Source organism: Cebus imitator, unplaced genomic scaffold, assembly GCF_001604975.1.
Source record: "Cebus imitator isolate Cc_AM_T3 unplaced genomic scaffold, Cebus_imitator-1.0 Scaffold864, whole genome shotgun sequence".
NCBI lineage: Eukaryota > Metazoa > Chordata > Mammalia > Primates > Cebidae > Cebus > Cebus imitator.
Window position 1 is genome coordinate 15165 of NW_016108179.1, and position 27185 is coordinate 42349.

Consider the following 27185-nt stretch of genomic DNA (forward strand, 5'->3'; position numbering starts at 1 on the left):
TCCAGAGGCGCTCGGAAAGAGGCGGGGCTGTGTGGGCGGGACGGGGAGCGATGGGCGGAACTAAATCTGAAGGGCGTGTCTAGTAGGCGGGGCCGTGGCGCCGAAGGCTTCACTGAGGCTCCCGCTGGGGGCGTGGCTATACTAGGGGCGGAGCTATGTCGGGGCGGGGCCCGCAGTGAATGGGTGTGGAGGGGGCGGAGCTGTGCGGGCTCGAGAAAGAGGGGCCGAGACTGAGGTCACCAGGGCCCGGCTTGATCTGGGCAACCCGAGGGCGGGGAGAGGGCGGGGCGAGGGCGAGGCGAGGGCGGGGAGAGGGCGGGGCGGACAGGGCGCCCTGCGGCCGGCTGGGCGCGCTAGTGCTCTGGTCCGGCGGTCCTGAGGCTCGCGCTCCTGCGGGTCAATCGGTCGTCTGGGCCTGCGCGGGGCCCGGGCCCATGGCGGCGTCAGCGGCTCTGTCGGCGGCGGCGGCGGCAGCGACCCTGTCTGGCCTGGCGGTGCGTCTGTCGCGCTCGGCGGCGGCCTGCAAGGGGCTCACGCGCACGTTGCTCACCTTCTTCGACCTGGCCTGGCGGCTGCGCATGAACTTCCCCTACTTTTACATCGTGGCCTCGGTGATGCTCAACGTCCGCCTGCAGGTGCGGATTGAGTGAGCGGCGGCAGAGGCCCGGCTGGAGGGGCGCCCTTGTCCCCGCCCGCCCCCGGCCGGGTCCCAGGCATGAAGGACAGCTGGGCCGCGGCGGGGGGCGGGGGCGGGGCAGCACAGGCCCCTGGACTCTAGACCTCCGCCGCCCCAGCACGACCGCCCAGCCCTGGCCCTGGCCCTGTCCCCGGGGCCCAGCCCCGGCTTCAGCCCGGGGGTACCGGATCGCGCAGAAACGCACTGAACAGGCCCCTGCCATCGGGCTCCAGAAACTACCTGGGCTCGGCCGACCTGTTGCCTCACATTGGCCAAAGAGGGGGAAACCGGAAGGAGGGAATTCTGCTGCGGCGACTTGACTTTCCAGGCCCCGAGCAGAAAGGTAGGAGGCGACAGGTTGGAATGAGGGAGGGGCGGTGGCTCTGCCCTCCAGATGTCTGGGCACCTTGGCGGTCAGGGGGAAATATGAAAGGTACCGAGGCAAACCAGCCCGAAGAGCTGTGGAGCCCAGCTGGGGAAAGGAAAGGCAGCCGCAGGCTCTCCCCTCCTCCCCAGTCACGATTCCAGGATAGGGTGAGGGGCGGCCCCCTCCCACCCAGGCCCCAGTGCCCGCCTCCCTTTCCGCACAGGCCTGGAGGGTATCCCCTGAACCCTGGGGAATGGAGGGGAATGGGTGGGGGTGGCCCAGGGAAGGGCCTAAAAAAGCAACGATGCCTCCACCCTTCTCCTCCCCCAGGTCGGTGGGCATAGGGAGGTCAGTTCTCTTCTAGGCCAAGTCCCACGTCTGTTCTCTTAGCCATCAGCCCTGGGGCTCTCTGCAGCTCCTGCACAGCCCTTGGTCAAACTGCCTCCTGTCCTGTCTTTGAGGCCAGAGGACTGGTCTGTGCCTGCTCCTGCTGTCCCTCGTGCTCCCCTGCCCCTCCCTGAGTGCACCCCCCAAGCTCTGCATTTGGAAACAGGGAAGAGTGGGAGAGACTCATTCCTACCGTCCCCTCCCCCACAGTCTTGCTCTTCCGCCATGTCAGCCCATGCTCCCTAAGGCCCTTAGCAAGGTCCTCCCAGGGCCAGAGTCCCATCCTCCCGCCCCAGACGGCCTCTAGAAGCCCACTGTGTACTGAAGTGATCTGGGAAAAGGAGACCTGTCTGAGCACACAGCAGGTCTCAGCCTGGGCTGGGCAGAGCAGATGGAGGAGGGGCTTGCAGAGGACGCCATTCCTGGGGGAAGCAAGGACCTCTCTGGTGGCCAGGCAACTCAGGTCCCCATCTGTCTCTTTTTTTCTCTTTCAGGCATTGGCGTTTGTAGACCGTGACCCGCCCCTTCTCCGGCCTTGCCTGGGGGCACCTCTGGCCCTGGACCTGCCTGGGCAGAGGCCGAGTGAAGGGCCTGAACGGGAGGAGAGGAAGGGCCTAGTTCCTAGGAGAGGCACAGCACGGACAAAGGCTCATGGGGTGGGGGTGCCCAGTGATCCAGTCCTGGCTCGGGAAGGGAGGCCCGAGTTCCCTGGGAACTGAAATCTGCTAGCAGCACTGTGAAGGAGTGCATTTCCCCCTCCTAATGACAGAGGAAACTGAGGCTTCGGGGAGGTTGGGGATTTGCCCTTGACACGCAGATAGGAGGAGGAGGAATTGAGCGTGCCCCTGGGCCTGCAGGCCCCCACACCCCTCCCCAGTCTTCTACAAGACCTGGCATGGTGGGAGGAGGGAGGGGGAAGCAGAGAGGAAGCATAGGGCTCCTAGGGCACCAAGGGAGGCAGGCGCCCGGGGGAGGGAATCTGGGGGTCTAGCTTTCCTTGGAGCAGTATGGAAGGTAACAGGGAAGATCAGGAGGACAGACAGCTGAGATGGGAGACCAGAGAGATGGGCTCCAGGACCCCTGGGGAGCCAAGCTCTCCCCCACAGAACCTAGCTTCCCCACCCCACCTGGAGCTTCACCAAGGGCTCCTCAGCAGTGAAGTGGCCCAAGCCTCCCAGTTTGGTGGCCGAGTGGAGGTGGTGGTGGTGTCGTGGCTCCTGGAGACATGACATAACCAGGAGGTGAGAAGGGATAAACCAGGGGTGGGCCTGGGCTGGGACTCATGGCATGACCCCAATTCTCTCTCCTGAAGCTCGACCCACCATCCCCAGGATCACACAGGAGAATCTCATCCTCACAGCTTGGATTGGTCCTGGGGGCCCCCTGGTGTGCTGCTAACTGGTGTACCACAATGGTCAGGAGCAGCCCAGAGGGGAGCCAGAAGAGACCCTTGCCCTCACCTTCTATCCCCATTTCTGCATCTTTTGCACTGGTATCCCGGGGTCCACATTCCCAGTTCCTGGGACTGAAAACCGCAGCAGTCCAGCCAGCTCCAGGGACAGAGTGGCCCAGCCACCTACCATGTACCCTCCTCAGCTGCCTACTGGACCCAGGTCCTGAATGAAGCTGTCCACCTGCCTCACCCCAGAAGAGGCTGGACGGTGGCTGCCTCGTGCCCCCTGCAGTCTCCCACAGCTAGGGCCTGATGGCGTGCCTCCTTGTGCTAAGTCTCCTGGGAACCCCTGACCCTGCTGGCCCCTCTCATCCACCCCTACCCTGTCCACCCTGGACCCCCTCTGGGGACCTGTCAGCCTACTGGTCCCTCCCACAGATCTCTAGGGGGCAGCCTCCGTGGGACAAGAGTGGCACAGTGCTGGAGGAGAGGAATGAGGGGCCTCCTGGTGTCTGATGCACAGATGTGGCCCTTTCAAACCCTGGTGTCACCCTCTGGGTTACTGGATCCCCTGGTGTCACCCTCTGGGTTACTGGATCACCAGCACCAGCCTCTTCCTGGGCCAGTGAGGAAGGGTGGAGGAAAGCTCTTCTGTGAGTGCATGTGTGGGAGTTGGGGGGTACCTGAGCCCTCCCCATGCAAGGGGCTCCGCTTGGGACCCTGGAAACTGCTTCCCTACTGGGAGAAATGCATGTTGGAGTCACAGGGGTCCCTACCCTCAGAGATCCCCCTCCCACTGCAGGGAGCCCCACCCCATAAGACGGGCACGGAAGTCCACGTCTGCCCACCCCCGGTGGCCTCTGCTGTGGCTGTATTGGCCTAGAGGGGCTGGTTGGGGAGGGGCAGGGCTGAGCCCTCAGCATCTGCTCCTGTCCCTGCTTTTTCACTTCTGCTGCCTGAAGTGGTAGCCCCGCCTGCTGCTCCTCCACTCCCTCCCTTTCTCTTCTCTCCCCAACGGGGTCCATGCTGTGTGACAGGGTCTCCATGCACTTTATTTATTTGCAGTCTGTTTTCCAGGCAGCAGAGCTTCTACAAATGCAGACACCGACCGGAATGACTTATGCTTTTCTGTGTGTTGTGATTTACTGTATACTGGTCAGCACAGGCTGGCCAGAGAGATGTTCTTGTTTCTGGTGTTGTCACGTCTTGTTTTCTCTAAGTTTAAAAAAAAGTCCTTGATTTAATACACTAAAATCCCAACTGGAGGCCTCCTGTGTCTGGTGGGGGATGCAGTGGCCCCGGGTGGAGAAAAGCCCCGTGGTGAGGTCACCATCTCCCATGGCCAGGAACTGGCAGGGAGAAGCCTCCAAGAGGGAGGGCTTGGGGAGGCTGTGGCAGGGACTGTGTTTCCTGTTCAGAGGCTGTGCTGAGACCCAACTTGACCCAAACCACTGCCCCATGAGAAGCAGGCAACAGCCTAGCCTGGCCTAGAGAGGTGGCTGCTTGTCCTGTTTACAACGTCTGTTCAAACGACCCAAAACATAAGTCCTCTTCCGCTTTAGAGTCTGGTTATCAAAAGTGCTGGAGTCAGTAGAATCCTGAGGGTGAACTATGGTGAACTGAACTGAAGCAGACTCCACACAGGTCATTTTGTGTAGTGCTGATACCCCCCCTGCCCGAGGCCACCTTCCACTGCCTCCCTACCATCCAGGTTACTGCAGAATCTTGGAGAAGATAAAGGACCTGGTCCCGGAAGCCTGCTTCCCTTCCCTGACCTTGGAGGCAAACTGTCCCATCAGAGCCCTCCTCCCTAGTGACTCCCACAGGAGAGAGAGCTCCCTAGTGGCTGCTGCAGGGGTTGGCAAGTAGGCAGAAGGTGAGGGAGGGAGGGCTGAGGGCAGTATTAGAGGAAGGCCCACAGGGCCCCAGGAGGGAGGCATCAGAGGACACAGGGAGGTGGCAAAGACTCAGGAGTGCAGCCTGAGTTTAGGAGCCCTGGGGGCACTCCTGTTGCTAAGGGCTCCCTAGGGGTCAGAGCACCCTGACAAGGAGGACCCCTCCAAAAGCACTGGTGCCAACACCCTATGGCATCTGCCACCATGGGAGAAATGGGCCCCAGTCCCTGAGCTTCCCACCCCTTTGTCTAGATGGTCCTCTTCAGTCCCTGATGGTCCCACTCCCCCTCCAGGGATCAAGTGACTTGGCAAACCAAGATGGGGGATGATCCTCCCAGAGCCTGGCTCCAAGGCCTCCTGAAGAGGGAGGACCACCCCTCCCATCCCTGCCACAGAGGAAGGGAAGGTGGGAAGGCCAGTTCTGCTCCGTTGGGAGCCCAGGAGAACTGAGCCCTAAGCCCTGAGCCCAGCTCTTCCTACTGTGTGGTGCCAGACAAACTGTGCACAACCTCGAGTAAGGCTCCTTTGGGATGCTTGTAAGCAGCGAATATGATGATGGCTGTTCAATGTTTATCATCAGATCTCGCCTGGAGCAGCCTTGTTACTGTGGGGAAAAGGAACCAAGTGAAGGTAACGGACCTCTGATGAGAGCCTGCCATGTGCCAGATGCCGTTCTAGGTGCTTTGCATTCTAATCTCATGATAATCCCACAACCACCTAATCATTATCCCCATTTTAAAGAGAAACCAAGGACAGGAACCAAGTCTGAAATAGAACCCCAAGCAGTAGCTCTTTTCCTGAGCTCCCAATCCCCCCTGGAGAGGCAGGGAATTGGGCTGGAGTAGTGATGAAATGGAATAGCAAAGATGTAAGATGAGCCTGTCCTTTTTGGGTGGGGTTCATGAGGCAGAAAAGAAATCCAAGGCTTGGATGAGGGGTATATTTGGGAGCTTTCTCCAAATGGAGCTCCCCAGTGGGAGCAGCTGGGGTCATCCTGAGATTGTCCCACCTGTCTTCCCTCCATTCCACCTCCAGAGATTGATTGGGACCTAAGAGACTGAGTCAGTAAAGGGCAAGAAAGCAGCCAAGTAGGCAGTTCCGGGGGCACCAGAGCAAATACACTGAGAAATGGGAAATATAAACAGCATGCAAAATCCCATCCTACTCCTACCCACCCCGCCTTCAAGGTAAATTGCTGGGTTTTGGACAAATTTTCAGTTTGTGTGCATCTTTTACGTGTATAAAACTATAAACATACTACTTTGAAATCGGATTCCACTGTCATGTTTGTCTTACCATGTTGTTATGTGTTTTCCTACATCCAAAGCTACCTCGTAACTCTTTTGTATGAAGGTTCCATCATGTATCCCCCAGTCACTCTTGGTTGTTTTCCTTTGTTGTCATTGATTTGAGGGGTGGGGGTTGGTTTGCTTTCTGTTGTTATTTTTCCTTGTTTTCATAAGTGACAGATACCATTGTGGATAAATACTGTGGCGTAGTTATGATCAATTCCTTGATATATATTCCTAGAACGTGCACAAAAGGGTATGCATGGCTTAGGGCTTTTAAAACTCTCCAGCGTTGGGGTACCAAGTTACACTACTCACTCAAGTCAGGATGACAGTTTTTTTGAGACAATGGTGGCAATTCTGATTAAATAGATTAAAAACTTCATTACTGCCTTTCATTGCCTCAAGCTGGGTGCATCTCTCTTTCTTCAAGATCAATACAGTATTTAACCCATCACTTCTCTAAAGTGTTTCCTTTTTTTCAAAAAAGCCTACAGCACCTGGTATTCCTGGATAGTCTCCCCTCCAAGTACTAACCAGGCCCAACCCTGCTTAGCTTCCAAGATCAGATGAGATTGGGCACATTCAGGGTGGTATGGCTGTAGATGCATGTTTCCTTCTTGATCATCTCTATTTTAAGGCTAGAGCTAACTCTGTTTCCTAGGAGAGGGAACTTGATCCTTTCCTTCTACTCCCCTTTACCTCTCCCTGAGTCTAACAACAGGTTTGTCAGTCTCTCAATTTGATAGGTTAAAATAGTTTATTTTGATCTTTTATGTTGTATTCCTTTGAATACATAATCAGGATTAAATATTTTCGTATTCCTATTGCTTAGTTGTACTTCTGTTTTCAACTATAAGGAGTAATTTTTTTAAAAAAAGAGGAAATGAGGTGGGGCATGGTGGCTCATGCCTGTAATCCCAGCCCTTTGGGAGGCTGAGGCGGGTGGATCACGAGGTCAGCAGTTCAAGACCAGCCTAGCCAAGATGGTGAAACCCCGTCTCTACTAAAAATACAAAATTTAGCCAGGCGTGGTGGTGCGTGCATGTAATCTCAGCTACTCAGGAGGCTGAGGGAGGGAATTGCTTGAACCCGGGAGGCGGAGTTTGCAGTGAGCCGAGATCGTGCCACTGCACTCCAGCCTGGGCGACAGAGCAAGACTCTGTCTCAAAAAAAATAAAAAATAAATAAAAATAAAAGGAAATGAGATGTGCCTTTTATCATTCAGTGATGGGTAGCAACTTTGGGTCAGGAGGTCAGTTTGAACTAACTCTGAAAGAACATCACCCTAACCCATTGCTTCCCTACCTTCTTTTCCAAACACACCATAACAATGGACAGCATATTTTTAAAATAGTAGCCACTCTCAAAAGTAAAACAGGAAACCTCTAACACCCAGAAGCAGAAGGAATGCAGAGCAGTAAATGGGACCTGATGCTTCACTGCCTTGGAGGCTAGCAAGGGAAACAGGTCTGAGAAGCTAGGAGAGCGATCTAAACTGTAGGCAGGCACTGCATGTGGTAAGGAGCCAGAACTAGGTGTTCTGTATGGATCTAGGAGGTAGAAAAATGTTTCCAACATGAATACAAATCAGAATATCTTGTGTCTTTTACTTCTTGTCTCCACACTAGCAGAGAGGGACTCACTGGACCCTGTAGGGCTGTACCCTACAGAAAGAAACAGGAAAATGTGGCACATTCAAAGGAAAAAATAAATCAACCAACAAAAACAGTCCCTGATCTAGTAGATATGACAGCAGATCTACTAGACAAAGACTGTAAAACAACTCTCCTAAAAATGCTCAAGAAAGTCATGTATGAACAAAATGGAAATATCAAGAAAGAGATGGAAAGCCTAAGAAAGAAACCAAAAATAAACTGTGGCATTGAAAAGTACAAAATCTGAAATAAAAATTTCAGCAGAGGGGTTTAAAGGCAGAGTTGAGCAGCCAAAAGAAAGAATCAGCAATCTTGAAGATAGGACAATGGAAATTACCAAGTCTGAGGAACAGGTAGATAAAAGATTGAAAGAAGGATGAACAGATCCTAAGGGACCTGTGGACACCACCAAGCCAATCAGCATATGCACTGGAGAAGTCCAAAAAGGAAAAGAGACAGAGAAAGGGGCAAATAAAATATCTGAAGAAATAATGGCTAAAAACTTACCAAATTTTATGAAAGACATGAATATAAACCTCCAAGAATCTCAGTGAATGCCAAATAAGATGAACTGACAGATACCCAAACCAGGGCACCTTATTATGCAAATTTCAATAGACAAAGACAGAAGAATTTTGAAAGCAGCAAGAGAAAAATGATTCATCACATACAAGTGATCCTCAATGAAACTGTCAGTTAATTTCTTTTTAGAAACTTTAGATGCCAGAAGGCTGTGGGCTGATATAGTCAAAGTACTAAAAATATGTTGACCAAGAATGCTATATCTGGCAACACTGTTCCTCAAAAGTGAGGGAGAAATTAAGATATTCCCAGATAAACAAAAGCTAATCGTTTGTTAGCACTGCACCTGACCTACAAGAACTGCTCGAGAGAGTTCTGCAAAATGAAATGAAAGGATACCAGATAGGAACTCAAAGCTGTATGAAGAAATAAAAATTCCCCCAACTCCTTTCCTCCTCATTCCCTCTTCTCTCTCCTCCCTCCCTTTCTCTACCTTCTCCTCCCCTCACCTTCATCCTTCCTCTTCCTTCTTCTTCCCTCGGCTACCCCCTGCCTCTCCTTCCCTTCTCTCCTGTCCTTGCCCATCCCCTCCCCGCTCAGCCCCCATCCTGCTCCTCCCATCACTGTGGTCACATGGGCGCACCGCTAGATTTAAACTTAATCTGCCTGGTGCTCAACACAGTAGCTTGGCTGTGGGGCGTGCTGACTGAGCTAGTCTTGGGGTCCTGGAGAAGGGGGCTGGAGGGGTGCCCACAGCCACCCTCCCCTGAATTAGTTTGGGGCTGGTGGGGACACAGGAAGCCCAGCTGACACTGGAAACAGTTATCCAGACACTGGAGAGCAAAGTCTTGTGCCAGGAGAAGTGCTTGGTCACGTGGGACCTGGCCCAGGACATTGAGCCGGTCAGCCTGCCTGCCTGCATTAGGGAGATTGTCACTCGTAACCTCTCCCGGCCTGAGATCCCAGTCCCACTGCAGGCCACAGAGATGGCACCACTGCTGTCTCTGCAGGAGGAGAACCAGCTGATGCATCAGCAGGAGCTGTCCCACCTGGAGGACCTGCTGGCCCAGAGCCGAGCCAAGCGATGAGCTTGCCATTATGTACAATGTGCTGGAGTCTGGGGAGCTGGAGATGCAGGAGCCCAGGGGACTGGCAGGGCAGAGCGTGGAGTTGTGGAGGCAGCTGCAGGAGGAGCAGGCCTCTTACAGGCACAAGCTGCAGGCCTACCAGGAGGGCCAACAGCGACAGGCCCAGCTTGTGCAGCGGCTGCAGGCCAAGATTCTCCAGTACAAGAAGAGGTGCAAGGAGCTGGAGCAGCAGCTGCTGGAGAGGTCCAGAGAGCTGGAGCAGCAGCGGCTGAGGGGCACAGAGCACAGCCAATACCTGGAGAGGGCCCTCATCTGGCTAGAAGAGGAGCAGCAGAGGAGCGCCAGCCTAGCCCAGGTGAATGCCATGCTCTGACAGCAGCTGGACCAGGCAGGCTCAGCCAACCAGGCTCTGAGTGAGGACATACGAAAGGTGACCAGTGGTTGGACACATGCAGCCACAAGGAGCTGGAGCAGCGGGAGGTGGCATGGAGGCTCAAGGAGGAGTCCTTCAACACTTACTTTTGCAACGAGCACAGCTGCATGCTACTCCTCTGAAGCCAGTGGTTGGGATCCGGTGGCTGGTCAGCAAGGTGAGGATGTCCACTGAGAGAGACCTGCTGCAGCTAAGAAGGGGGCTGGCTGGGCTATCATGCCCTGTCCAGTAGGCGGGCCTGCTACTGAGCACCAACCTGTGGCCGGCAGAGAGCTGGCCCAAAGCCACCTTGGAGAAGCAGGCCCTGCTGCAGGCCCAGCTGGAGGAGCAGCTAAGGGACAGGGTGCTCTGCAAGAAGGACTTAGACCAGCAGCAGACACAAAGTGACCTGGACAAGGACAACCTCAGTGCCAGAGTGACAGAGCTGGCCCTGGTAGTGGAGCCTCTTTGGAAGCAGAATCTGGAGAGGGATCAGGTTAACAAGGCCCTCACCAAGAAGCCTGAGGCCCTGGAATCCCTGCGGCAACAGGAGCAGGTGGCCCTGGAGACAGAGGATGGAGAGGGCCTGCAGAAGACCCTGAGGGACCTGGCACAGGCAGTCCTGTTGGACACTGAGAGCAGAGTCCAGCTGAGCAGCTACAAGCACACCGCAGATGCGTTGGAAGGCAGCCTGCAGAAGCTCTCAGGGCAGCAGATCCCATCCCCACCGCAGCGCTCCTCGCTGGGCTGCAGCCATTAGTCCCGCTGAGGCCAGTCTCTGGCCAGGTCAAACTCCTCCTTGCTCGCCCTGATCCACTCCGCCCTGCACAAGCACCAACTGCAGGTCTAGGACACGTGTGGGTGCTATGAGACAAGCCAGGACCTGCTGGGCACCCTGGGGAAGCAGCTTAGGGACAGTAAGGGTGAGCAGCGGGCCCCAGAGGAACAGCTGCACCACCTGTGGGACAAGACCAGTGGTGCCATGCAGGCCCACAAGGACACCCAGTGCAAGGTACAGCGGCTGCGGAGCACCAATGAGCTCCTAAGCAGGGAGAAGAGCACCCTGGTCTACCGCCTGCAGGTGGCCCAGCAGCAGTCCGAGGAGCTGCAGCAGGAGCAGGAGAAGCTGCAGGCTGCCCAGGAAGAGCTGTGGCGCTGGACCGGGTGGAGGAGGAGCAGGAGCGCACGATGCAGTATGGTGCAAGGGTGCGCCAGGAGCTTGAGCGCACCATAAACAACTAGAGCAGCTGGAGGAGAAGCGCTGAGGCCTGGCCAAGGAGCTGGTTGGGGTGAGAGAGACGCTGAGCTGCGTCACACTGCAGTGAGACATGCTGCAGGCTGAGAAGGTCGAGGTGGCTGAGGCGCTGACCAAGGCTGAGGCTGGCCGCATGGAGCTCGAGCTCTCCTTGATCAAGCTGACGGCAGAGGGGGCCTCCATGCAGGACTCCCTGTCCAAGCTGAGAGCCCTCAACGAGAGCCTCACTCAGGACAAATTGGATCTGAACAGCCTTGTCACCCAGCTGAAGGAAGAAAAGGCAGCCCTGCAGGGCCGGCAGCAGCAGGCGGAGCAGGAGGCCACAGTGGCGCAGGAAGAGCAGGAGGCGGCTGGAGGAGCTGCGGTTGGAGCAGGAGGTGGCGGGACAGGGCCTGAAGGGCTCCCTACGAGTGGCAGAGCAGGTCCAGGAAGCTCTGGAACAGCAGCTCCCCACGCTGCATCATAAACGTAGCCGGCTGCAGGAGCAGCTACCCCAGCTCTCCCGGAAGCTGAGCCTGCGGGAGCAGGAGCTGGAGCAAGCCCGGCGGGAGGCACAGCGGCAGGCGGAGGCGCTGGAGCGAGAGGCCTGTGAGAAGGAGGTGCTAGCCAAGGAGCTTACTGGCCCGGCCATGCAACTGGCGGCGGTGGAGCGCGAAGGCAGGACCGTGTCAGAGAAGGTCACAGGACTGCGCTTGGAGAAGGAAGCCCTGGAGGGCAGCCTGTTTGAGGTGCAACGGCAGCTGGCTCAGCTTGAGGCCTGCCGGGAGCAGCTGGAAGCCGATGGGCAGGCCCTGCTGCTGGCCAAGGGGACCCTGACTGCGGAGCTGGCGGGTCTGTGGCAGCAAGTAACAGCTACACAGGAGAAAGTCAGTCTAGACAAGGAGCTGATGGCCCAGAAGCTGGTGCAGGCTGAGGAGGAGGCCCAGGCTCCTCTGCAGGAGCAGCAGGCAGCCCACGCAAAGGACTTGCAGCGACTCCAGCATGAAAAGGAGGCAGCATGGCAGGAGCTGGAGGCCAAGCGGGCCCAGCTGCAGAGTCACCTGCAGCGCCAATAGGAGGAGCTGTTGTCCTGGCTGGAGGCGAAGAAGGAAGAGGCGAGCGAGATCTCTGTCCTGCAGCAGGAGCACGACGAGGGCCTGACCTAGAGCAAGAAGCAGCAGGCCTTATCTCTGAAGGAGTCCCAGAAGGCGGTGCTGTCAGAGAAGTTGATGGGTACACGGCACAGCCTGGCCACCGTCCTCTGGAGATGGAGTGGCAGAAACCAGATGCCCAGAGCCGGCAGTAGACTGGAGCACCGTGAACGCTCTGATGTCCAGGACGTACGGACCCATCTGAAGGAGGCTGCTGTGACCCACGCCCAGGAGGTGAGGAGGCTGCAAGAGCAGGCGAGACCTGGGTAAGCAGCCGGACTCCTGTCTTCGCGAGGCAGAAGAGCTTCAGACCCAGCTGTGCCTGCTGGAGGATGCCCGTGACCGGCTTCGGCAGGAGATTCTAGAGGCCCAGTGCAAGCTGCGTGAGAGCCAGGAGGGCCGCGAGGTGCAGTGCCAGGAGTCGGGCAAGCTGTGGCGCAGCCTGGGCTAGGGCACCGAAAAGCGTGAGGCTTTACGGTGCTCCAATGAATAGCTGAGGGTCGCGGTGAAGCAGGCAGAGAGAGAGAACGCATCAGCCTAAAGTTTGCCAATGAGGACAAGGAGCAGAAGCTGGCCCTCCGAGAGGAGGCGCAGGCAGCCGTGGGCAAGGAGGCCTGGGAGCTGCGGACTGGGCTGCAGGAGGTGCAGCGCTCACAGCTGGAGGCTCAGTGGGAGCTGCAGGAGCTCTGGCGTCAGATGAAGATGCTGGACAGTGAGAACACCAGGCTGCGCCGGGAGCAGGCGGAGCTGCAGAGCCGCCTGTCGCTGGGCTAGTGGGCAGAGGAGAGCCGACGGGAGACCCTGGGCCTCCCACAGAGGCTGCTGCAGGGCGAGGCCAGCCTGGAGGCGATGCGGGAGAAGCTCCAGGTACCCCAGTGGAAGCTGCAGGAACAAGAAGGCGAGTTCCAGACCCGTGAGCCAGGCTTGCTGGGCTCCCTGGAGGAGGCGCACAGCACCGAAAAACAGCAGCTGGACCACACCCGCGGCCTGGAGCTGAAGGTGGAGTTGGCGCGGGCCCAGGCTACGGAGCCAGGCCTTCGACTGAGCGTGCCTGAGGACCGGGCACAAGGCCTGGAGGCCGAGCTGGCCCGCGTGGAGGCGCAGTGGCACGCGGTGGAGGCCTGGCTGGGCGGCCTGTGCTCGGCTGGCTCTGTGCTGGGGCCTCGGCCTTGATCTCACGCCCAGCCCAGCCCCGCCCCGCGACGGATGCCCGGCTCCCCAGCCTGGGACGCGCCCCGCCGGAGGAAGTGGGAAGGGCTCAGCAGCCCCAGCACCTTACAATGCAGCCCTGGGTCCCGGCCACCATCTCCAGGATCTACCATCTCCCGGGATCCTCCACACCTGGTCCGAGAGGCAGTGCTCGGGGCCCTCCGAGAATTCCTCCAGTAGCTGCGGAGTGCCCAGAAAGAACCGGACAAACTGCAGACCCAGACCAGTACCCTAAATCGCCAGCTGGCCGAGATGGAGGCCGAGAGGGCCAGGCAGCTAGAGAAGGCAGTGGCTGAGAATGAGGAAGCCCGGCGCAGTGTGGATGGGCTGCTGAGCAGGGTCCAGGCGGGGCTGGTGCTGCAGGAGGAGTGTGCGGCACAGTGAGCTGGAGCGCCGGGCCACACTGGACCAGGTGGCCACACTGGAGAGAAGCCTGCAGCCACCGAGAGCGAGCTCCAGGCCAGCCAGGAGAAGATTAGTAAGATGAAGGCCAAGGAGACGAAGCTGGAGGGCGACAAGCTGTGCATGAAGGAGGTGCTGGACGCCTCCGTGAGCCGCACCGTCAGGCTGGAGCTGCAGCGGCCCTCGCTTGAGGGGGAACTGCAGCGTAGCTTCCTGGTCCTGAGAAACCCGGAGGCCCGGGACCACGCCCTCCAGGATTGGGCGGAGTCCCTGCAGAGACAGGTAGCAGACAGCGAGGTGAGGGCAGGGACCCTGCAGCTGACAGCGGAGCGGCTGAACCGGGCCCTGGCACGGGTGGAGGAAAGCAAGGGGGCCCGGTGGGTCAAGGTGCCGGGCCTGACAGAGGCCCTGGCCCAGAGCGGCGCCAGCCTCAATAGCACCCAGGACGAGAACCTGCATCTACAGAAGGCTCTGACTGCCTGTGAACATGAGCGCCCAAGTGCTCCAGAAATGGCTGGACGCTGTTGGGCAGGCACTGTGTGATGCACGGAAGCAGAGCAGCTCCCTGGGTGAGCAGATGCAGACGTTTCCAGGCAAGGGGGCTGACCTGAAGCTGCCGCGGGCAGAGCTGGAGGGCCAGCTACGACAGTTTCAGAAGGTGCTGTGGCAGTGGCAGGAGGGCAAGGCTGCAGCCCTGCACACAGTCCGGAAGCTGCAGGACAAGCGGAGGCTGCTGCAGGAACCGCTGGGCAGCCTGCAGTGCGCCCTGGCTCAGCTGGAAGCCAAGAAGCAGGAGGTGGAGCGATCAGCCCTGCAGCTGAAGAAGGACCTCCTGGCCCTCAGGAAGACACTAGACAAGGTGGAGTGAGAGAAGCTTTGCAGCCATGAGGACACAGTGCGACTGAGCTCAGAGAAGGGCAGCGTGGACTGGACCCTCACAGGGGCTGAGCTGAAGCTGGCCAAGGCCCAGAGGCAGATCCAGCCACTGGAGGCACAGGTGGTGGCGCTGGAGCAGAGCCACAGCCCAGCCCAGCTTGAGGTGGAAGCACAGCAGCAGCTGGAGCTGCAGCAGGAGGTGGAGGCTTGTGTCGTGCCCAGGCACAGGCTGAACACATCCTAGAGGCATGAGAGCCCAGCCACCAACAGAGGATGCACAGGCTGGAGGAGCCGGTGTCCACACTGAAGGGACAGTTGCCGCAGGATCTTCGAAGTCACTCAGCATCCTTCTCCCCACCCTTTGGCCCCCCAGAGAAATGAGCCCCTACTGGTAACTGGTGAATGGCCCTGTGCCCGGGACAGAGGAGGGCCCTCCTCTTGGACAGCCCACCCAGAGCCTGGTCCCTTGGGGGCCTCGAGCTAGGGTGGGATGAAGAGGAAACCTGCTGGCAGTGCTGAGGAGGGGTACCCCAACTCCAGGCCTGGAGAGGCTTCCCAGCATCGCCTGTGGGCCCCACCTGAGGTCAGCCCCCCTCTTCCAGGACGAACTACTGTAGATCATACAAGGTCCTCCTTGAGAGGCTGAGCTGTAGCCAGGGTTAGGGAGAGCTTGTCTCTGGTCAGCCCTGGAGCATGGGCTCATGGGAAAGCGGAGGGGGACCAGGCCCAGGACAAGAGTCAGAGGCCCAGACTTCCAGAGATCTCTCCGCCTTAGTTCAGAATATGTGTCAGGAAATTCCTCAGAGAGCTCAGAGTCCCTGTCCTGTATTTTTACACCTTTTTACAGTGTTAACCGTTCAGAACTGTTTTCTGTAACAAGAAGACTTCCTTTTCTAAAAACAAACAAACAAACAAAAAACACAACTCAATAAGTACATGGGCAATTATAAAAGATAGCATTATTGTAACAATTTGTAACTCTACTTTTTGAATTGTGCCTGACTTAAAAGACTAATACATTTTTAAAATTAGTAGTCTAAAAGTCTAAAAGCTTGTAACTTTGGTTTGTAACTCCACACTTTGTTTCCTACTTAACTTTAAGAAATGAATGAACTTAAAAGGATTATTAGTTTATGTTCTTGGGAATACAATGTGTAAGGATGTTAGTGTCATATTAACAACTGAAAGGAGTGAAAACAAAGTTGTAAATACACAGAGTTTTTATATGTTATTGAGGTTAAACGGGTATACATTCAAATTAGTGTTATAACTTTAGGATGTTAAATGTATTCCCCACGGTAAGCACAAAGAAAGTAACTTTACTACATGTACAAAAGGAAATAAGAAAAGAATTTAAACTGCTCACTACAAAAGAATCAGCACAAAAGAAGACAGTAATGCAAGCAATGAGCCCCCTCAAAAAACTATAAAGAATATTAAAAACGAGTGCCAAAATATCAGAAATCTTTCCTTATTCTTAATTACTTGAAATGTAAATTGATTATGCTCTCCAATCAAAAGGCAGAGATTAGCAAGCTGGATAAAAACACATGATCCAAATATATTCTTTCTACTATCAACAGAGTAAACAGACAACATACATAATGGGAGAAAATATTTGCAAACTATGTATCCAAAAATATCCAATAACCAGAATCTATAAGGAACTTAAACAAATCAATAAGCAAAAGCCAAACAACCTTATGAAACATTGGCAAAGGACACAAACAGACATTTCTCAAAATAAGACATACGAGTGGCCAAGAAGCATACAAAAAATGTTCAATATTATAATCATTAAGGAAATGCAAATTAAAACCACAATGAGATACCATCTCACACCAGTCAGAATGACTATTATCACAAAGTCAAAAAATAACAGATGCTGGGCTGGGCACAGTGCCTCAGGCCTGTAATCCCAGCACTTTGGGAGGCCGAGGCAGGCGGATCACAAGGTCAAGAGATCAAGACCATCCTGGTCAACATGGTGAAACCTCGTCTCTACTAAAAATACAAAAATTAGCCGGGCGTGGTGGTGCATGCCTGTAATCCCAGCTACTTGGGAGACTGAGGCAAGAGAATCATTTGAACCCAGGAGACGGAGGTTGCAGTGAGATGAGATCGCACCACTGCACTCCAGCCTGGTGACAAAGTGAGACACTGTATCAATAAAACAAAACAAAATAAAATAAAATAAAATAAAATAACAGATGCTGGTGAGGATGCAGAGTAAAGGGAATGCTTATATACTGCTGGTGGGAATATACATTAGTTCAGCAACTGTGGAAAGCAGTCTGAAGATTTCTCAAAGAACTTAAAATAGAACTGCCATTTGATCCAGCAATCCCATTACTGGCTATGTACCCAAAGGAATATAAATCGTTCTACCATAAAGACACATGTATGGGTATGCTCACTCCAGCACTATTCACCATAGCAAAGACATGGTATCAACCTAAATGCCCATCAATGGTAGACTGGATAAAGAAAATGTGGTACATTGGCACCATGGAATACTACACAGCTGTAAAAAGAATGGCATCATTGCCCTTTGCAGCAACATGAATGGATCTGGAGGCCATTATCCTAAGTGAATTAATACAAGAACAGAAAACCAAATACTGCGGGTTCTCATTTATAAGTGGGTGCTGGACATTGAGTACACATGGACACAAAGAAGGGAATGATAGACATTGGGGCTTATTTGAGAATAGATAATGGGAGCAGGGTGATGATCAAAATCTACCTATGAGGAGTTATGCTGATTACCTCGGTGAAAAAATTAGCTGTGCACCAAACCCCTGTGACACACAATTTACTCATGTAAAATACCTGAACACATACCCCTTGAACCTAAAATAAAAGTTGAAAACTATATGTATGTATGTATGTAATCTATCTATATATATACAGATGCATAAAATATGTACATATATATGTGTGTGTTTGTGTGTCTACTTTCTAAAAGAGACTCATTTTGGATCCAAAGACACAAATGGATTGAAAGTGAAAGGATGAAAAACTATATGACGTGCAAATAGTGAACAAAAGAGAGCGGGAGTGATTATATTAATATCACATAAAATAGACTTTAAATCAAAAAAGGATTCAAGAGACAAAACCATTATATATACATAAATGGTTCAGTACAGCAAGAAGATATGACAATTGTGTACACATTTACATACCTAATAACAGACCATCAAAATATATGAAGCAGATATTGAAGGAATTGAAGCGTTCTTGTATTTTCATGGCATTTCTTTCTCACATGTAGTAAATACACTTTTAACCCATCCTACTGCTTTCCTACTCCTGCGATTCCTGCACCATTTAGGAAGACCAGCATGTTGTTTCACTGAGGGTGAGGTGATTAAGAACCCTGCATTTGAAATTATGGCAACAAGCCTCAAGGTTGACATTTCCATGAAGCAAATATTCAAAGTGTATACTGCTGGACCAGCCCTAGAAAAGCAAATGGATTCTGGACTTCGCTATTTAAAAGGATGAAAGAAAATTATTCACCTGTGCAACCACTGCACCCCAGGTGTAGAAGTAATGCACTCATTTCGGTGAGGATGTCTGTGAAACACTAGCTATGATTGAATCACCACCTGACTAGGCTTACCATAATTCACTGTTACTCTCAAAGAACATTCTTCTACATCAACCAAAGCGGAGGATTAAATGGGGAGATGGTAGAACCCATGACCCATGCATCTCTCAAGTCCAAAGGTAGCCTTCTCTGTAATTCCCACAGCTTATGGGGCTGCTTTTGAATGATGACTTTCACAGGGACCTGGAGCTGCCACAGTGAAAGCCTAAAATCTACAGGATATTCACGCCTACTATGTTCCTGTAGAATGGAAAACTAACCACTGGATGCTTGAAAGGTATAAGTAGACTTGTAAAGCAATTTAAGAACCAAACTTTGTTTGTTCACTGAGCAGGAGATTATGGGAGAATTATGAACCCCAGGACTGGAAGGGAGCTCACAGATACTTTCCAGTGATGCCTGAAGATCTGAATACATCCCTTCCCCTACGTTACAGTTATCTGGCTAAGTCTCTGTTTGAGGAAGAAAGGAAAATGTTTCATCAGGTGTATTTGTAGGATTTTAGTGCCATCGTAGCCCATGGGTAAGTAGCTTCCCCTTCCTTCAGATGGCTCTGATTTACTCAAATTCCCCTAATTCATGTATGGAGTTGGACTGCACTTCTCCCAAAAGTAGATCTTCGGCCACTTTCACGCTTATGTGTACCAGATCTGGAGACGTGCTTGGTAAGCTATCAAGTGAAATCTTAATGGATTGCCCAACAATTTTATTCCTAGAAAACAAGTCATGAATTACCCACACTTAAGCATTATTGTTGGCCAGATCACCCGTTCATTGAATTTAGCAACATTTAATCTGCCCTTAATATATGCCAGGCACTTTTCTAAGTGCTTTGTGATGCATTAAGGAGAAAAACAGACCCAAATAAGTCCTGGCATAACAAATTATATAGGTAAATATAAGATAAAAAATAAAAACAGTGTAAGGGGGACTCAAAATTGAAGTCACATTGTAACTTTAAATCATGCTTTTAACACGCTGGCTCTGCTGCTTCTTCAGTTAAATTCTTTGCCTCTGATGGTGCCTTCAGGGCTGCCCCAGGCCTCTGTCATCTTATAATTCACTCAAGGTAATAAAAAACAAGGAATTAAGGTTAGTTGTTGTGTCGTTTCCAAGAATTCCCTACCTACAGTCACTTGCCAGGTTTAGCACACTTTATCATTGATAAGGCACTTCACTAAAGTGGCTTCATGGTCCAAGTGAACTAGCCAGTGTCTTAATTAAATTTACCAGAAAAGTCATGTGTAAAATATTGTTAGGTTTACTAAGCTAAGCTCTTCAATTAAACTAGGCCCTTTACTGCCCACAGAAGAGAAGATGAACCAAGAATAAGTGTTTTATTATGACAACCTTTGCACTGGGGTAATAGAAACTGCTCTCCAAATATAGCAGGTTTGAATGCTCTCAACCATGACCACATTGACAATATCGTATCTTTGAGGTATGTATCCATCAGGAAGCTTCAGAGAATCCAAAGTGAAAAGGATACTATCATCTATCACCCCATTTCTTCTATGTAGACTAGTAATGCAGACCTGTAATTATAAATGGTGGAAATGATGATGTAAAAGCATAGTATACTTTAACTGGCCCTGAACCTCCTCACTCTGGCTCTAATCTTCAAGTCACTCCATCTCCATCAATGATTCCCAAGATGTTTGGCACACTGGCAACACCAGGGGTACTTTGTAAAAATAACTATACCCAGATCGCATTTTAAGCCAATTAAATCAGAATCTCTGGGAATGGGGCCTAGGTCTCTGTTGAGAAGCTCTGCTCTGAATACTACACACAATGTCCATAAAGCTCTATAGTTAAGGTTGAGACAGTGAAAGGGGTTGAATGAGAAAGGAATATGGCAGTAAGTAGACTATCATTTTTTCCCTGCTTCCTCTGTCACATTCCAAGCTCACTATTTCATCTGTACCTTTGTTCAAAATGAATTTCTTTCTCATTTTCAGGCTTCACTACCGAAATCATACCCAGCATTTACTGGAAAGCTCAAACCCCACAACCCACTCCATTCATTCTTTCCCAACAATTTTCTGGCATACAGAGTTTTCTAGATTACAGTTTTTCTTCCTATTGTTCTCAGAACATCCTAATAACATTAAAATACCAAATATACTATATAACTTAGAACTTACTTATGTACATGGTCTACATGATTTTCTAATTATTTTCTTTTTGGAGTCCTGCCATTTCAATAAGAAAACAGGCTACTTTTGGTAAAAAACAAATATGTTTTCTTATATTTTCTAGATTTCCCAGCACACCCAACAGACTTCTGAGCATAAAAATTATCACTAAAGGAAGGTTTCAAAGAAACTAATGACAAGTGCAACATGGAAACAAATCACCTCATCCACATGCTTACAGCTCATGGGCTCCACTGAGCATGGCTTGATGATTCAGGTGCCTGGCTGCATGTAATACTCAACTTCTAATCAGTCCCCCTTTTAAGGCACAAAACCTAAAGCAGCCATGAGAAATTTGAGTGTCATTATATATTAATTGAAGTTATGTTAAATGTCACACATTACTCTGGGACATTGTAATACCCTAAAATAGCTTTTAGTAGATCCAAGGTACATTTTGCACATGTTTAAACAGACACCTTGTAAATCTGTCAGAAAAGAAGTTGATAATCCTTTAGACATTGATTCTCCTTTACTGATTAACAAAGTTAAATGGAGAAAAAGTGTGAACTTTTCATCACAGCCAATCTAAGGGAGAAACACAGGAGTTATTAAACAATTGGTTATGTTCACAAGTCCTTAGTGAGAGGCAGTCAAGTACATAGGTAAGAGCAAAAGTCTGAACTTGGCTACCTGTGTTAAAGTCTTGACACTGCCACTTACTCAGTTTGCAAATAGTCAAGGCACTTAATCTCTCTGTTCCTCAGTTTCTTCATCTATAAAATGAGAAGCAGAATAATAGTCCTCATGACATAGAAGTATTGTGATAATTAATTGGTATATTTAGAGCTCATAGAATAATGCCTGGCACTAGTAACCACCTAATAAATGTTGAATGGTATTAGTGGTAGAAAAATTACGTGAAATCATAGTACACTGTAACTCGCTGTGCACCTCTTCACTCTGGCTGTAAGCTAATACTAGGAAATATTGCCACTGCAAGAATAAATCAATTCCCTAGGTGTTTTGTTCAGTTGATAAACTCTTTTTTTTTTCTTTTGAGATGGAATTTCACTCTTGTTGCCCAGGCTGGAGTGCAATGGTGCAATCTCAGCTCATGGCAATCTCTGCCTCCTGGGTTCAAGCGATTCTCTTGCCTCAGTTTACCAAGTACCCAGGATTACAGGCGCCTGCCACAACACCCGTCTAATTTTTTGTATATATATATTTTTTTAGTAGAGACGGGGTTTCACCATGTTGACCAGGCTGGTCTCGAACTCCTGACCTCAGGCGATCCACCCACCTCAGCCTCCTAAAGTGCTGGGATTATAGGCATGAGCCACTGCGCCTGCCCTGAACTCTTAAATATGTATATTACACTACATTTATAAACAAGTAGTTTCAAATGGAATTTTACAATAAGTTAAAACTGAGTTGCAGGATATAAACACCAAAGATCTGGAGGAACTAGAAATCTTAAACACTGCAGGTGGGAGCGGAAATGTTCACACCATTTTGGAAAACTGGCAACATCCACAATGTTAAACATTTCCTTACCTTACTACCAAGCATTATAAATGACACAAGACACGTGTCTTGGACCATTTCTCTTTTTCTCTTTTAATATACATACATTTTTAATATAATATCTTAGGGATAACTTCAAAATGTGTATACCCCTGGCACTAACTAACCTCAGAATCAATTACCCACATGTCTACACAAATTTAACACGACTAAAGCTGAGTTCTTGCTATTCTTCTTATGCACCCAATTTGTCTCCTCTCAGTTTTCCACATCTCAAATTGGCACTTCCATCCTTACCACTTCTCACACCAAGAACTTTGCAGTTACTGGCAGGAATGAGTGACATCAGCAAGACAGCAGAGTAGGAGATCCCAGCCTTTTTTTCCTCCAAAAAAGAACAACAACTGGACAGCCATTCATGAACAAAAATAGCTCCAAAAGAGCACAAGAGTCCACTTAAGAAGCTCTAGCAGCACAGTTGAAGAAAAAAAAACTGAGAATAGTTGCATAAAAAAGGTAGGATGTGCTGGGCGCGGTGGCTCATGCCTATAATCCCAGCACTTTGGGAGGCCAAGGCAGGCGGATCAAGGGGTCAGGAGTTCAAGACCGGTTACCTGGCCAACATGGTGAAACCTCATCTCTACTAACCATACAAAAATTAGCCAGGTATGGTGACACATGCTTGTAACCCCAGCTACTTGGGAGGCTGAGGCAGGAGAATCCCTTTAACCCAGAAGGCGGAGGTTGCAGTGAGCCGAGATCACGCCATTGCACTTGAGCCTGGGTGACAGAGTGAGTCTCTGTCTCAAAAGAAAAGGTAGGGAGGACAGTGACAGTTTCATTTTACCTGCATCATCCCATCCCTCAGCTGACAGAGAGAGAATATTCCCAAGCTCGTGAGCTCCTCTTACAGGGCAGGATGAGCATTTGGCTTTCTCAGCCCTCATGACACTCTGTGGGACTGATCTGCTTCAGTTTCACCCCACTCTGAATGTTGGGGAAACCGGCAGTTTAGATGCCTGGAGATGGTTAGGAACAAACAAAATGGGTAGGGGTTATCAGTGTCTAGATGTTGGAGGAGCCACTGTGGTGCCCAGTAGTCTGCTTTGCACAGGACTCCAGCGGCCTTCTTTAATGAAGACCTTAACAGCCCTTGAAGCCTTTTGCTGCTGAGGAAACTCAGCACTGCTGCCCTGGACAACGATTGCCTCGAGGGCTGTGAAGTTTTTTACCTTCGCAGTCCCCAGCTGCCAGAGTCACCTCCCTTCTTCTCCCCCTACTCCTGGAACATCCCCAGCTGCTGCTGCTGTGGGCACTCCAGCCCAGTGACCCCACACATCCACCTTGCATGTGTGCACAATCAGCCTGGGCCTGTGCTACTGCATGTGTGTCTGACTGACTCTGTAGTTGTATGTGTTCATGCACAGCTGGCCCTGACTCCAGTTGCCAACCCCTACCATCACATTCATGTCTGCAGCTGGTTCCTGCAACACGTGTACAACACCAAAAGCTCTCGTGGTCCCTGCAGCTGTGCATGTGCACACAGCTGACCAACCCTTGTTGCCAGGCTGCACAGTCCTACACATGCCTGTAGCTGACCCATGGAATTGTGCGTGTACTGGCCACCTTTTGTGGTCTCCATTGCTGTGCATACACAAGAAACCAGCCTTGACTCCTGACTCCTGTCTCCAGCCCTTACTGTCATGCTCACATCCACAGATAACCCCTGCAGCAGTGTACATGAATGCTGCCAGCTCTGGTTCTGTGCAGCTGTGCATGTGTACACGTCAACCCAACCTCCATCACTGGCCACCCATCATACTTATGCCCGCAGATGGCTCCTGCAGCTGCACACATGCTCTCCAACAGCACTGGCCTGCAGCTATGCATGCACTTGCAGCTGGCTCCACCAGCTGGTGCCTGCCCTCACTACCATGCTTACACATGCAACAAGTCCCTGCAACCATGCACAGGCATGCCACCAGACCCAAATCCTGTACCTGTGCACATGCAAGCCACCAGCCCTCACCACCACATGAGTACCTGCAGTCAGACTCTGCTGCCATGCATGTGCCTGCAGCAGAGCATGTGTACACCATCAGTCCTGGACCTCACCACCTCCTACCCTAGTCTCTTGCCACTGAACGCAAAGCTCCACTGAGAACCCAAACAGCCTTTACAACCACCAAGGACCATGCAGTTACCAAAGTTGTAGACCCTAGCTTCCCAAGCCAATGAGACCCTGTATCCTCTTCTGAACCACAAGCAACTAAGCAAAAATAAACATCAAACTACAAATTTCTACACAGCAAAAGAATCAAACAGTAAAGTTAGAAGGCAACCTATGGAACGGGACAAAGTACTTATAAACCATATATTTGATATGGGGTTAATATCCAAAATTCATAAGGAATTGAAATAACTCAATAGCAATAAAATAGTAATAACTCAATAAAAATGAACAAAAGACTTGAATTTCTCACAAAAAGACATACAAATATCCAACAGGTATATGAAAAGATGCTCAACATCACTAATCATCAAGGAAATACAAATCAAAACTACAATGAGATGTCACCCCACACCAGTTAGAAAGGATATTTTTTTGAATGTCAAAAGATAACTAGTGTTGGCAAAGATGGGGAGAGAACAAAACACTTTTCCATCGTTGGTGGGAAAGTAAACTGGCACAGCCATTATGGAAAATTCTATGGAGGGTCCTCCAATAAATTAAAAATAGAATTACCATATAATCCAGCAATCCTACTTCTGGGTATATACCCAAAGGCAATGAAATCAGTATGCCGAAAAGATATCTGCGTGACTATGATCTTGCATATTTTTCATTGTGTTTAGCGCAATATCATAAACCTTGAATAACACAATGGGATCCATACGAAGTGTGACTAGTGATTCTGGAAGTGCTCCCAACAAGCAGAAAAGCCATGATATTACAAGAAAAAAATATAATTGCTTGATCTGTACAGTAGACTGAGGTCTGCAGCTGTAGTTGCCCACCATTTCAAACAGATGATTCCTCTCATAAACAGAAAATATAAATTCACAGTATTTTGAGAAATATAGTACAATGCTGTAAGTGTATTTTCTCTTCATTATGATTTTCTTAATAACACTGCCTTTTCACTAGCTTACTTTATTGTAAGTATACAGTTTATAATACACATACAAAATATGTTATTCAATTATTTGTGTTATTGGTAAAGCTTCTGGTCAACAGTAGGCTATTAGTAATTAAGATTTGGGGGCATCAAGTTATATCCAGATTTTCAACCATGCAGGAGGCCAGCATCCCTAACCCCTGTGTTGCTGTGCAATGGTCAATTGTATAGCTCTGGGTTATATAGCTTATATATATGTTACACCTTATAGCATATCTGCTAACTACAAATAGAATTCAACAATGGACACACACATACACAAAGAAGAGTACAAGGCTAACTCCAGAAATCTAACTTTGAAGCGTTTGAAGTACTTTAAAAGTAGTAATCCTACACAATTGTAGTATTTTTTAGTTTATTCAAAATTAAATACTTATATAAATGAAAAAATGCCCAAATGAAAGAGTACTGACTGCATTCAAAAAATGAATGCATGATATGTGATAGCATGAGTTTTTAGACATATGACCTATTCATACCTATATTGTCCACTATTTTCAATTCAAAAGGTCCACCATTGAAGAGCCACTGACTGGAGCCAAGTACATTCTAGAAGTAGTTCTAGTACCAGAATCCTCTCAAGAAAAGAGCATTACGTGCTTTTAGAAATATAAATCATACCTGGATAGGGATCCAAGATGGCCAAATAGGAAGAGCTCTGGAGTGCAGTTCCCAGCAAGAACAATGCAGAGGGTGAGTGATCACCACATTTCCAAACGAGTTATTACTGCCCACAGACTAGGAGATTCTCAGATTGAAAAGCGCCACGAGTTTCCAGCATGACTGTTTCAGCTGGCACAGTGCGTCTCTGCACAAAAAGCTCACACAAATCTGGGCAGCTGTTTCAACTGGCAATGCCTGGGAGACAGAGCTGCCCATTCAACTGAAAAGAAGGGGGCTGAAACATGAAACAGGGAGCCAGGAAATCTGGCTCAGTGGGTCACATCCCCACAAAGACTAGCAATCTGAAATGCTCTGGATTGAGAGTTTTGCAGCAAGTGCAGCTGGACCCAGGATGGCCCAGCTCTGTTGGGGGAAGGGCATCCGCCATTACTGAGGCAGTCCACCACTACCGAGGCAGTCCACAATTACCGAGGCAGTCCACCATTACTGAGGCAGTCACCATTACCGAGGCAGTCTGCCATTACTAAGGCAGACCACCATTACTGAGGCAGTTCTAATTATGCCTCTATAAACAAAACTGCAAGGAAGTTCACACAGCAGTTGAGCAGAGCCCACAACAGCTCAGCAATGCCTCTGCTGGCAGACTGTAACTAGGCTACCTCATTACTGGGCAGGGCAGTTCAGAAAAAAGGCAGCAGCATGTCAGGAACTTATAAATAAAGCCCCAAATTCCCAGGACAGAGCACCTGGGAAAAAAGGCGATTATGAGTTCGGCTGCAACAGACAAAAACGTGCCTGCCCAGCAGCTCTGAAGAGAAGAGCTCAGCACTTGAGCTCCTATAAGGGACAGACTGTCTCCTCTAGCAGCTCCCTGACCCCTGTATATATCCAAAGAATCACCTCATAAAGAAGAGCTCAGGCTGACACCTGGCAGGTATCCTTTTGGGATGAAGATAAACAGAAGAAGAAACTGGCAGCAACCCTTACTGTCCTGTAGCCACCACAGGTGATCCCCAAGCAAGCAGGATCAGGAGTCCTACAGCAGAGAGGACTGACTATTAGAAGGAAAAAAAAAAAAAAAAAAAAAATTTAAAAAAAAAATAACTTAATCATCAACAAAAATAACATCCACTCAGAGACCCAATCTGAAAATCACCAACTGCAAAGACCACAGGTAGCTAAAGCCACAAACATAGAAAGAAACCAGCACAAAAATGATGAAAACACCCAAAGCCAGAATGCCTCTCCTCCTCCAAGGGATCACAACTGATCGCCAGCAAAGGAACCAAGCTGGATGGAGAAAAAGTCTGATTAATTGACAGAAACAGGCTTCACAAAGTGGGTAATAACAAACTTCTCTGAGCTAAAAGAACATGTTCTAACCCAATGCAAAGAAACTAAAAACCTTTAAAAAAGGTTTGACAAAATGCTAATGAGAATAAACAGCTTAGAGAAGAATATAAATGTATTGACGGAGCTGAAAAACACAACACGAGAACTTCGTGAACCATACACAAGTTTCAATAGCCGAATTGACCAAGC

The 27185-nt window shown here is 50.3% G+C and overlaps 2 protein-coding genes, 1 long non-coding RNA gene, 1 other non-coding gene and 1 pseudogene across 5 annotated transcripts in view; 3 read left to right on the plus strand and 2 right to left on the minus strand.

Annotated features, from left to right (window-relative positions):
• Window positions 1–306: 306 nt before the first annotated feature.
• On the plus strand, window positions 307–1988 carry LOC119469819 (small integral membrane protein 10-like protein 2A). Its single transcript, XM_037735637.1, has 2 exons — window positions 307–1019; window positions 1925–1988. Exon 1 carries the CDS (start codon window positions 435–437, stop codon window positions 648–650), a length of 216 nt encoding a protein of 71 aa, XP_037591565.1. The 5' UTR covers window positions 307–434; the 3' UTR covers window positions 651–1019; window positions 1925–1988.
• Window positions 1989–2023: 35 nt separating this feature from the next.
• On the plus strand, window positions 2024–6392 carry LOC108297975. The gene is made up of 2 exons (XR_001822409.2): window positions 2024–3397; window positions 3428–6392. It is a non-coding gene; the product is annotated as an uncharacterized LOC108297975 (long non-coding RNA).
• A 103-nt stretch (window positions 6393–6495) lies between these two features.
• On the minus strand, window positions 6496–6614 carry LOC119469820. Its single transcript, XR_005198667.1, has one exon. It is a non-coding gene; the product is annotated as a 5S ribosomal RNA (ribosomal RNA).
• Window positions 6615–7522: 908 nt separating this feature from the next.
• LOC108297969 lies at window positions 7523–14940 on the plus strand (annotated as a pseudogene). The gene is made up of 2 exons (XR_001822406.1): window positions 7523–7527; window positions 8963–14940. The product of XR_001822406.1 is annotated as a rootletin-like (transcript).
• Window positions 14941–23216: 8276 nt separating this feature from the next.
• LOC108297970 (cancer/testis antigen 55-like) overlaps window positions 23217–27185 on the minus strand; it is a 13752-nt gene continuing 9783 nt past the window's right edge. The window contains exon 3 of the mRNA XM_017520687.1: window positions 23217–23324. Coding sequence (XP_017376176.1) covers window positions 23217–23324 — 108 coding nt within the window. The remainder of the gene's footprint in view (window positions 23325–27185) is intronic.

What these genes read in the sequence shown, in the direction of transcription:
- LOC119469819 (XM_037735637.1), top strand. Translation starts at nt 435, where the DNA reads ATGGCGGCGTCAGCGGCTCTGTCGGCGGCGGCGGCGGCAGCGACCCTG.